The sequence below is a fragment of the Solanum stenotomum genome, chromosome 8, assembly GCF_019186545.1.
Source record: "Solanum stenotomum isolate F172 chromosome 8, ASM1918654v1, whole genome shotgun sequence".
NCBI classification, from domain to species: Eukaryota; Viridiplantae; Streptophyta; class Magnoliopsida; order Solanales; family Solanaceae; genus Solanum; species Solanum stenotomum.
The window spans coordinates 17,805,912-17,818,613 of record NC_064289.1 but is presented as its reverse complement, the minus strand read 5'-3'; the positions used below and the strand labels follow the sequence as shown (position 1 = coordinate 17,818,613).

The window sequence follows — 12,702 nt, the reverse complement described above, 5'->3', positions numbered from 1 at the left end:
TATAAATTCTTACACTTTCTTGTATATATTATTTTACTACATATGATCTATCGTCAATTTTTCCAACATGTAAATAAATAATGAATATTCATATGTTTTAAGCAACCTATGTGTACCTATCATACCTAAAGATCACAAACTTTATATAATATTTTAACATTTAGTATCATTATTATTTATTGTATTTGTTTGTTTATTTTAGAAAACTCCATTCTATATATTTTCATTCAAATTACACATCACATATTACTACATATTTACACTCAACTACTATCTTATTTTTACGTCTTAATAAGACGACAAATTTTAGCAAATTCAACATCTATATATTTTTGGGATAATTTTATTATGATACACCTATCTATATATATTTTACATATGAATATATCGTATATTTAAGTACATTTATTTATTTATTTTACAATACTACTATTAAATATGTTTTATAAGACACATATATGTCGTACCTTGTATTGTATCTTTTTCTTAAACTAACTAATATCTTATCGTTTAATCATTAAAAGAAAAATAAATAAACAAGTTTTCCTAATCATATTTTCCTAAATTGAGTTTAAGGACTATCTTCGGATAGGCTCTGAGGGGTGCTTAACGCCTTCCCCTCGAGTAATCAAAACCCTTACTCAAAATCTCACTGGTTTCGCAAATCAAAACAGAGTTTACATTTACATATTTAAAAAATGATTTTCCTAATATTTTCCTTAAAATTTAGGTGGCGACTCTAAAACAAAACAAAACAATTTTTTTTCAAAATCAGAGTGTCAGCCATATTATGTTGTGAATTGTTTCGGCCGATTCGAAATAGGGTGCGACAGCGCTGATGGGTGAGTAGTTCGTACATGATTCCTGAATTCCATATGAGTACGAAACGCTCCATTGCATAAAGCGCATCGAAGTAATACACGAGAATGTATTAAAAATGAAGGAGAAGACAAATTTTCATTATTCATATTTGATGTATGAATGACCAAAAATTTCTCTAAAGTAAGAATTGACATAAAAAATACCAATTATGCACTATAATTTTAAAAAATATGAAGAGAATTTATAGGCTACTCGTGGTATAACTCCCTCTTTGCTTTATATTTATTCTATTTTTGTATTGAGTGACAATTTTGCTACTAAAATGTATAATCTAATGATTTCAGTTCCCCGATTTGTTGCCTATATATAACTCATCCATTGTAACACTCCGAAAGAAAAAAATATGTTTTCTCTCTAAGTAGACAAACTTTAGAAGAGGAATATGTTCTCTTGAAATTGATCCAGGGAACTGCTTTAAATAATCAAAGAATTTATTATCATTTTTTTTTGTATTTAATACATTTTGACTTATGAATTTATAATTCTTTAATTATCACTAGATTGTAGTAATTATCAAGAGAAACATAATTCTTTATTAATTCTGGATAAACTATACTTGTGTTACTTATAAGTGATATTATCTCAATTAATTATGACTTAAACTGAAAATAACATTAATTTGTCTCAACATTAATTGTAGAATTGATTAATTATAAAATAGAAAAAAATATTTATAGCAGTAAACATATAATAATTATTTGAATTATTCTCTATCCATACAAAGTCATAATTTAGATTTAAGTAATATTTTTCATTTTACCAATCTATATATAATAATAGAGCTGAATATGAAAACGGTGACGTGACGCTCTCTAAGGACTTGAATCGTATTTATCTTCTTTTTTTTTTTGTGTTTTTTTGTCAATTTTAAAAGACATAAAATTTTACTTCAATATTCTACCAAACATTAAAGTGCCATTTTTAATTTCTATCGTCATTAAGGCTATGTCAATTCCTCCTATCTTTTCCTAAAATGGAGATTTACAGAATGTTGGAAGTCGCCATATTTACTTTGTTTCATTACGTTACTCTTCCCTTTTTTATAATAGATTTCTTAATTTCGTCTTGTACGCTTTATTTATAGTATTTATATCATTTCCTTAATTCATTTTTTTTCTTTATTTTGTTTATGTTATTTATCGTATTATTTTCTTAAATCACTTTAATTTTTTTTTGTTATATTTTTATTTATTCAATGTAAGAAATCTTTATATAGTATAAAGTTATTTTCTTTTGTCTTCTTCATTTTTTCCCTTTATTTATTTTTAATGTATCATCTCCATAACTTATATCTACTAAACTTCCTCTCTTAATAATATCATTAACTCCATGATTTTTAAGTTTTCATATTCATAACCCCCAACTATTAAATTATGTAATTTAAGATACCTTATGATATATTTCTTCATTTTATGTCTATATAAATTCACAATTTTATGTTTCATGAAATCCTAACTCAAAATTATTCTTTGTATTTCATTGTTTTTGTATAATATTATTATACTATCAAATTCATGTTTTAGCCTAACACAATGAAAAAGTCTCTTGGATGTTGATTAGTTTGTCAAAGGAGGTGTCGGATAAGAGCTCAAAAAATTGTGCCTATTTGCTTATGATTATGGTTCAAAGAACGATGTGTGTGTTTGTGTTCTCTCCATCTAACTTCTTTAGTTTGGAATTTAGTAAAAAAAAATTATCATTGTAACTTTGTGGGGAATAATACTAACTGCTAACCAAAGTTCAAGAATACTATTGTACGGTGAATTATTTATGTTTTCTTTAAAGATTCATCCATCTTTAATAGTATAAATTCATAATTTTGTATTTCATGAAACCCTTCGTCAAGATTATCCTTTTTATTTCATATTTGAAGTAGTGTTTCCTTATGTTACTATTATAGTATCAAATTCATGCTTAAGCATGACTCTCTGAAAAAAACTCTCGGATGTTTATGTAGTTAGCTAGAGAAAATGTAGACAAGAGCTAAGAAATTGTGCATTCATTTATTTATTTTTTTTCATGTGTTTTCTTATGATCAAGGTTATAAGAAAGGTATGTGCATTGTGTTCTTTCTATGTAATTTCTTAAATTTGAATTTTTATAATTTTTGGATTTTCGCAAGTTTATACCTTCATTATACACAAATTAGTTATTGTAACTTTGTCAGTAATATGCTAATTACTAATCAAGGTTCTAACGCTACTATTAATAAAGATTAAATATACATTAAAAATTGAAATACAAATTTTTTAATGATGTTTTCTATGATATGAAGAACCATTTATGATTTCCTTAAAGATTTGTTCTTTCTAAAATTAAAATTAAAATTAAAAAAAAAGATAGTAAAAGAATTGACAAGGATAAATATATATTGTACTCTAATTTTGTATTTTTTTTACAATCAAGAATTATTCATAAATAGAATAGAGGAAGGAAAAGAGAAAAAAAAAAAAAAGCGATAACAACGTATAAAACAAATATTACTACAATAAATGGTAGAGATAAAAATAAAAATATGTATACTTATAATGAATGGATAAATTATCAAAACGAAAATGTTTCTAATTTATTTTTCTCCTAAGAAACTTGCATAAAATTAAGATACATCTCCTTTTCTTTAGCCTTATATTTTACCTAAAATAAATTTAAATATTAAAAAAATACTCCACCTTAAATTATATAACACAAATAATACACATTTAAAAACAAATAAAAAGTTATATATTTTTGTGAAAACTTATATTTATTATATATTATATACATGTACATACTTATATGAATATATATATATATATTTTTAAATTACAAGCTTATATATATATATATATATATATATATATATATATATATATATATAGACAAAAAACAAATCATGTATATATACTCTCACTAAAGGTTCTACCCTAAAAAATCACTATTTTTTCTTATCCAAAAAGAAAAGAGAATAGTTTTACCAATATAGAGATGATTTAAAATTGCAAAAAATATAAAATTTAAGTACTAATAATAAAATTAAGATTCTTTGTAATATAATTTAACACTCAATAATTTTAAAAGATATTTTATTAAATTAATGAGGTATTTTATAATCGCGCGAAGCGCGATCAAATTTACTAGTATATAAAGTAATAGTCAACAAATATGTCAAAGTTGGCTCATGGGAAAAGAAGAGAATTAATGTTTGATGTACTTAATTATAAATCACTATTTTTCTTCTTGTTTAGAATAAATACTAAAGAGAAATCCACCTTTTATATTTTTATTATTTGTTAATATTGGTTTGTTTAGGAATATTAGCATTTATAAACAATAAAAGTTAGTGTTTTTTTAATGTGAAAGCATTGAAAAGGAAGAAGAAAATAAAAGAAGGTACAGTCCTTCAAAAGCTAAAAACTTTCAATTAATATGAAAAGAGGTAAGTATTGAAAATACCCCTAAACTTGACGTGAATTATTACTTTAGTCTCCCAACTATTGACAGTCTTAAAAACACCATTAAGTGAATTTAAAAACGTTCATCTTATGTCACATGTGCATATATTTAAAAATTTCTACTGACGTGACATACACATAAATTTATGTAATAGAAAAAATATTTAAAGAACATGTAAATAATTAAATGTTAACAATTTAGCAATTTAAGAAGATAAAATAACTTCATTTTTTTTTTCTTTTTAAAAATTTATTTTTCTTTTCACCCCACCCCATCCTCTTCCTAGTACCCCTAGCCTCACACCTCACTACTCACCCACCCCAAAAAACAAAAATTCTTTAAAAAAAAAATTTTATGGGAGAGGGGTGGGATAAGAAAAAATATATTTTATTTCAAAAGTAACTTTTTTGGAGGGGAAGGGTGGAGGAGAGTAAGGTACTCGGTGGTGTTGGTTAAAAAGTTTTTTTTAAAAAAGAAAAACTTTTATAAAGTTTTGAGGGGTGAGGGGTGGGATGGGGGTAGGGTTGGGATACTTGGGTAGGGGATGAGGTGAGGTAAGAAAAATAATATTTTTTTATTTAAAAATTCTTCTTTACTAAATTTTAGCATTTAATTATTTGAATGTCTTTTTTTAACTATATATATCTATGTGTACGCTACATCATCAAAAAAAATCCACATATGTATTGGTGGATGGCATGTGGCATAAGAGGAGCCGTTTTAAATTACTTAATCAAGTAGAGAGCGTGTTTTTAAAGCTATCAATAGTTGGAGGATTGAAGTAATAATTCACGTCAAGTTTAGGAGTGTTTTCAATATTTATTTCATATGAAAATGAGTAAATTGTAAAATTGGTGTCGGAATTTATACAAATACTCAGTTTGAAAACACCCATTTAAGCCATATTTAAAATCTTTTAAGTTTTTCTATTTATAAAATATGTAAGCCATATATATCATTTTGCCTAAATTTTAGGCAATTTTTCCCAAAGTTCATTCACCATTTTTTTAGCTTTTAAATATCGCATGTCTAAAGTTCTTACGAAGTACATAAACGTGAAAAAAAAATTGAGTACAAATTTAAATAATAATTTCCAAAAAATGAAAATTTTGTGGTATTTTAAGCTTAGTGAACCAACTAATTAGCAGTCGCACTAGGTAGGCCTACTAAGATAGTAGAAAACCACCTACTAAAAAGTTTGCAATTTCTATAATATTTTGTAGCGAAACCATCTAGCTAAAATGAATCGATGAATCAAATTAATTCGAAGAAAAAAAATTCGCTTGTGATATGATTTGATTGGTTTTGCGTTGAAAAAAAATCGATCACTTTTAAATTAATATATAATTTTCAATGTTTAGATATATTATTTTAAATTTGGGCTTGTAAATATTTTATTTTGTATTCAGATTGGAAAATACAATTACATTGTTATAGATTTCAGATTAGAAGTTAACAATCTACTTTGTACATATTTTGTTTTGTATTCAGTTTGACCATAGCCTTTAATCTTATAAATTTAGCATATTGGATGTTGATATTTCAATGAAAGTATTTTGCACTCATGTGAACTTTTTAGTCTTTCTGAAGATTACTATTCATAACATTTTTAAATTCTAGCATATCACATAGATAGTAAGTATATTTGATATTCTTTTCAATCACTGTACAATTATTAGAAAAATCAAAAGAACCGAAAAGACCAAATAAAACCAAAACTGAAAAAACGACTTTATGTTGACTTGATTTATAGATTTAATAAATCAACATTTATCTCCAAGTAGCAGTGGAGATCAAGAATTGGGGTAGGTAGTCAGACATGTTTCTTTTCCGTTCCAAAGTAATAATATTATTCTTTTACTATCTTATTCTTGAATTTATATTGTTACATTTTGTTTCTTTAGCATCATTATCTAATTATCTTGTTATTTCTGCCTCTTTTTTTATTTTCTGTGTCGCGGATTTATAGAAATCAACCTTTCTATTTTTTTATGATAAGAATAAAATTTGCGTACAATTTATCCTCTCGTGGAATTACCATGGATTTATTGTCGTTGAGATCTATGGCATAACATGTTAAGATTTTGTAGGCTTTTAAAAATATTTGGAAATAAGCAATAAAGTACCATCTTTTCTCTAATTATAAGGATAAGGAAAAGTTGGAAAATTAACAATTAAAATTGACATGTGTGAAGTGTGATCACTTAAATGGATCTTCTATTTTTGCTAATTAGGAGCAATTAACTGAAATCTGAAATAACATAGATATTATCATAGAACTGTACATGCAAAGCTAGATACAGATTACTACTATTTCATTACATTTATCCATAGATAAATATAACTAGATCGTGCTCATTCAGTAGAAGCATTTTTAATATTTACATAACAAGCTTGATACAAGTTGAAGAGACACAAACATTAACAGAGAGAGAGAACTACGTACTGATCAGTATATCAGATCAATAGAATTCACGGTCAGGGAAGAACAGTGGAGCCACAAGTGACCAAACATACAGTCCAGCAGTGACCCATTCAGTGCATATGCGAACCCAAAGTGATGTCCAGCCGACATCAATTAGCTCTGAACTCTCAGAACTGCTAGTCCACCCAGAAAGAAGCATTGCAGAATACATGCTAGCCAGAGCAAATATCAGATGGAAGAATGTGTAGGAGTAGCTCACTGGCCGTGCTTCTGGTGATCCTTTCCCAGATTCCAGCTCCTCGGAAGCAAGAAGGGATTTCTTCTCACCTATAACAGAAGATTGGTATTTGTCAACATGCAGATGAAGAAAATCTAGCAAGATAGCAGCCACATTATGGACGAGCCCTTTGATGACTATTGCTCATGTATGGACAGATACAGCAGCTTGCGTGAGGTGGGATATACCAATACACTTTTGCTTTATATTAGAGTTTTGATATTTGATAGAAACAACTGGTGTCTCTTATGATTCTGAAGGAGGATTATCTCTACAAATTAGTTAACAATCTCAATTCACATAGGCCCATACAAACTCTATGACAAATATTACATGCTAGAAGAAATTTACTGAGCTATGGAAGGAGAGCATCAAAAGGTTTTGGTACCTGATCTGGGAGAAGATGGTGGAGACATAAAAGTAGTTGCAGATCCAGCACGCAGAGCAGAATATAGGACTGAGAGAACAGTTGTAAGCATTCCAAGAACAAGGGTACTTGTTGTTACTGCCTTTGATTTGTTATGGAGCCCATTGCAGACATAATCTCGAGGCTCACTAGAGAGACCACTATAGCAAACATAAGCACAGTAAACAGATATCACAGAAGCTGGCAATAGGCTTCCATTTACCTGGACATAATTAAAGGGGAAAAGATGATTAGCATAAGTAAGAATACAAAAGGCAGAATTTAGCTACCAAAATGATTTCGCTGGATGTATTGTAAAGGAGGTAACCCTAAGGGAGATGCTTCATGTATTCATTGCATATAGATATATGTGCATGTAGTTAGCAAGAGATAATCGGCTTCATAATGCATAATGTATATGAAGAATTTCAAAAAAAAATCATATAGAGGTTTTCCTACAGAGCAGAAAAACCATGATAAAAGAAAGCATCAGCAGAGAGAGCATTTACCTTTGGGTGCAAAGCAATAACAGCAAATGCAAAAGCAAGAATCATGGTCATAACAATGAAGAACACGTTCAGTCCACAGTCATGTCCAGAAGGATTGAACCACATAAATAAAATTCCTGAAAAAACAAATGTTGCTATGTAGCACGCCACAGATACCACAAGTAGAGCAACATACCTGCAAAAGATATGTCAATTTAGAAGATAAAACAAGGTCTGGGGATAAATAATTACAAAAGATAAGAAATTGAATCTACCACTTCTGCTCATCTTTTGCAACCCATGAATCATTCCACGAGTGTGTAGCATCTAATAATATTATTACTTGGATTAACAAAAAGAACCCTGCCCCAAATTTCGAAAGAAAACCTGCAAAGGCAGAAAAATAGACCAAACAGATCAAGTTAAATAAATACATACTTGACACACTACAAAAAAATAGAACAGGTTGAGCTGAGAAGCTAGAGGAAAGTGTACTTATTGGAAGAAGTAAACTGGAGAAAAAGTGAGCTGTCAAAACATGACAGTTATTTTCCCTAGTACATATTTTGTTCATCATGTACTTACTACACAAAATTATGTTTTCTTGAGAAGTCATCTGATAATTTGGAGAAGGATCCTTCTAAAGTTTGGTAGACATGGGTGAGTTGAAATCCCTAGTCTTCTGAATTTCAGTTGATTTTATGTAGGTGTATACCAAAGAAAAGAGAAAAAAAAATTAAAATGTTGAGTAGCAAATTAACTTCAGGAAGCCCGCAGAGCTTTGGTATAGTGGTAAGAGCACAATGCTTTTTCCGTTAGGGAAGTTGCTTGTTGTGCACGTGATGTGTGGCTAGGGTCATGTCATTGATTCAAACCATGCGGCAAATATAAGCCTAATATTTGAGTGAAGAAGGAAAGAGGGGTGAGCCTAGTATCCATCTAGTTTCGAACCATATGCCACTGGGGAATTTTTCTTATCATAAAAAACTTCAGGTTAGGGGCATAGAACTGACCATAAATTGTTATGACACCGTTCGGGAGGAAAAACATGAGTGCAACAAGCAACACCCAGATAACCAATTTAGCAACCCATCCACCGTGATGCCAGGAGTCGCGCCTATCATTTTGATCCTTGATACCAATCATTATAAGTGCAAGCACTCCAAAAAACAAGAAATTCCCCAAACTGACACGAAGAACAGCTTGTGCTTGAAACCATTCCTTCGATAAATTGTCCGAAATGTTTATCCCTACACCAACCAACATATGAAACAATTAGTAAGATACGCAAGTATTATTTTCATAGCTGTAGATAACAAGTAGCAAGAATAGTATGGGGAATCTCAACAGATATTTCACTTGAACTACCGGGTTATTAGAGATAACACGGGTTTAGAACCATAAAGATGTGAAAAACATTCTGAAACACTTATATCATTCTGTCCCATTTTCCTGACAGAGATTGCTAATTTTGACACATTTCCTTGTTAGCCACATATATGTATAAAAAGAAGGACAATTTACAGTAAACTCCTCTGTTCTTTATTTAGATCTATAGTTTCTTAAAGATATCTCCCAACCAGCATTTTCAACCTATAAAACACAATACAAGGTTATTTGATAATGCACTCTCATTAAACAAATACAAATAAATCAAAAGTACTTTTTTAATCAACTAATTTCTATTCCAATTTAGTTTATTCTTTTGGAGAACCAGTACTTAATCAAAACTCATAACTGTCACATTATTAAGGGAAAATTTTACCATTACCTTTAAGCAATTGTTGCAACTTAAATTTTTCTTTTGCAACTTGAAGAAAACAGTAGCAGTGTCTGTATAACCAAATTATGAAACTTAGAAGCCGTATTGTAATTTCAAAAAATTGAGGGTTTTATTTGTAGTGCCAGGTAAATCCAATATCAAAGGATGCACTGTGATCTTCTTGTGACTATACTGAACTGGATGGAGTATCGGAGCCTAGTGTAATTTACCGAACAAGGAAACAGAAGTACTATACTTGGGCAAGATTCTTGCTTTGAAAGATCTCAAGTATATTACTAGTATATATTATTGAGTACCATATCAGGTAGAACTTGGATGCATGTCAAAAGGTAATTCAGGAAAAAATTTGCAAGAAGAAATCAGCCAAAAGCAAAGCATTGACATGACCAGTAACTGAAGCAACCATGAAAACAACTTCGCCACCAAATAGTGCGGTATGCAACCAAAAAAAGTTTGTAGTACATTCATAGCCAGGTAAGGCATGCTAACTAATCAGTAAAGAAGAGATATAATTTATGGTTTGCAAGGAATAAGTCTCCCAGAACTGAAAAGGTCTCTGCCAGGAAAGAAGCCTAGGAGATGAACAACAAAGAGAGGAAAAGACTTTGTAACCTAAAGTTTCTTGATTTCTTCTACTCCTATCAATGCCAAGGAAACTTTGGCTATTATTCTGCTTACTGAATGGAAGTACAATCTAATCCAGTTCAAAGACTATCCAAATATGTTCATCATCTCCTAAAGAAACTGCTTAACTGTATAAGTACTTCCAGAACCAGGATAAAGCGTCATCATAGCATGTTAACAATTTTTATCAATACGGTTCTGGCCTATATACAACTGAAGACAGAACTTAAAAAGTGAAAGGACATAGCCTAACCTAATTGCAATTGATCTCAAGTATTAGTTCTGTTGAGTTTCACATCGGTCCATTAGGGATGAGGAAGGTCTTCTTATATAGTCTTGGGCAATCCTCACCTCACAAGCTACCCAATATCCATTTCATTAAAAAGTTCCAATATGTGCTCTGTGTTAATTCTTTGTACAATTTTAACGAATTTCACGAATTCAATTTCAATAATCTATTCAATTTGAACTTTGATGTGATGTCTTCCTATCATACTAACTTCTTAATCAATTTCACTATCAGTAGTCAGATATATAAGTCGACATCTTAAACTCAACTTTTAGTCGGATACGCTTATCTTATGTACTACCAACTGAATTCCAATAGTAACTAAACAGAAAACTCAAACTTGATCCGTCAACGGGTTATTCAAAATTCTGAAGAAGGCGGTAAATTAAAAAACACAGTATTGAATTGAAAAGGAAAGGCCAATCAAACGCTATTTTGTGGAGAGGAACAGTTTAAAAAGAGGATATTTACATGAGAAATTCTTGAGAAGAGGAGAAGCGACTTCTCTGAGAACCCAAGAGACGATCAAAGAAACACCAAATAGGCCACAATAAGCAAGTCTAGCTGAGCTCCTGGTGACACCTGAGGCTACCGATGTGCAGAGTCCGCATGTCAATGACGCACAGCACGATGCCAAGCACGACATCTCTCACTTCTTCTCCTTCCGCGTGTTGCACTGAAGAGATCCACAAATTACTGACTTTGTTTCTTCAAATCCGAATCTTCTTTCGTTGAAAATTTAAAGAAAAAAGGGGAAATGTGAATGCCGAATGGGTGTCTTATAGTTTCAACTGGACTTCATTTTATTGGAAAATTTTAGAAATTGGCCCAAGCCAAGTAATTTTGTGTGGTTTGGCCCAGTTTAGTATAGTCAATTCAAAATCAATTTCAAATAAGTCAGACTTGTTCAAGCAGTGTTTTAAAAAGTGGGGGCGTGAGGCGAGACATTTTACTTAATATGGAGCAAGGCGTAAGCCTCGAGATGTGGGGTGTAAGCTCTATGGATCTTTAAAATTTTAATTTATAATATAGTAAAATAATATAATAACACAAAATTATAAAAATAAATCAATAGTTTGAAATAATTACAAATATGATTAAATAAACTAATAGAAAATAAAAGTTCTAACATGATTATACAAGTATAAATAATCTAATACCTTAACTTTCTAATAATAAATGAATCATTATTTCTCAAAAATATTTTTTTTATCATACTATACTATTTACCTCCTAAAAGAAAATAATTAATAACCTTACTAGTTACTCGTATTATAATAAAAATTCACCCCGTCATGAATAAAAATCAAATTACTTTCAAATCACTAAATAAAATATAATAATTTTGAGACATATGACAAAACCATGAAGACCAATGATAAGTGAAAAAGTAAATTTTGCGATGTATTATTAAAAGAAATGTTATATAATTACTTTCACAGTGTTACCAAATAGGAAAGATGCAATACTAAAACTTATTATTTGAATTATTCTCAATTTGCTTATCTCTATAGATTAAAAATTATCAAGTATCATACAATTATTCAAGAATTTTGAGGGTCGACAATGTTAACTAAAGATTCTAACACATAATTTGTATAAGATCTGTTAGGCAAGCCTCGAGCGTTGGACGTTGGGCGTACAGTCGGGCACTTAGGACGTAAGTCTTACAGAACTAAGCCCCACACTTGAGTCTCAAAGCGTTTTGCTAAAGCCTCGCCCTAGGGCGTGCCCTGAGGCGAGTCCCAAGAGAGTTTTTAAAATATTGTGTCCAAGTGGCTGAGCATCTTCCATTATTAACAATTAAAAATTTTGACGTGTTTTGTATTTACAAAAGTAAGTGGTCGTCTTTTAGTTCTCTAATTCAACTTAGAATTGATTTAAGAGTTTTCAAAAATCCAATCCTAGTTTAACTTGATTTGCTTCTTTCTTTTACGTTTCTCGCTTCATCTTTCTCCTTATTTTCAAGCTATGTGCATAATTCATAGAAAATTTCTTTGTCTTGATCCATCATAGAATCAAATTAAAGTCTACTAAGGTTGATAATTTCGCTTATTTGATACTAAATCAGTATATATATAATATATATATTCTCT

The 12,702-nt window shown here is 29.8% G+C and overlaps 1 protein-coding gene across 1 annotated transcript; it reads right to left on the bottom strand.

Moving 5' to 3' along the window:
• Nucleotides 1-6,626: 6,626 nt before the first annotated feature.
• On the bottom strand, nt 6,627-11,341 carry LOC125874419 (uncharacterized). Its single transcript, XM_049555304.1, has 6 exons — nt 11,078-11,341; nt 8,924-9,160; nt 8,186-8,297; nt 7,932-8,106; nt 7,405-7,645; nt 6,627-7,066 (listed from the first exon to the last, which is right to left on the bottom strand). The coding sequence occupies exons 1-6, from the start codon at nt 11,250-11,252 to the stop codon at nt 6,777-6,779; spliced, it is 1,230 nt and encodes a 409-aa protein (XP_049411261.1). The 5' UTR covers nt 11,253-11,341; the 3' UTR covers nt 6,627-6,776.
• Nucleotides 11,342-12,702: the final 1,361 nt, after the last annotated feature.

Coding starts and splice junctions, on each gene's coding strand:
- LOC125874419 (XM_049555304.1), bottom strand. CDS start 11,252: ATGTCGTGCTTGGCATCGTGCTGTGCGTCATTGACATGCGGACTCTGC. Junction 8,298..8,923: donor CGGTGTCATAACAATTTATG/GTCAGTTCTATG, acceptor CTGCCTTTGCAG/GTTTTCTTTCGAAATTTGGG. Junction 7,067..7,404: donor ACCATCTTCTCCCAGATCAG/GTACCAAAACCT, acceptor CTTCTGTTATAG/GTGAGAAGAAATCCCTTCTT.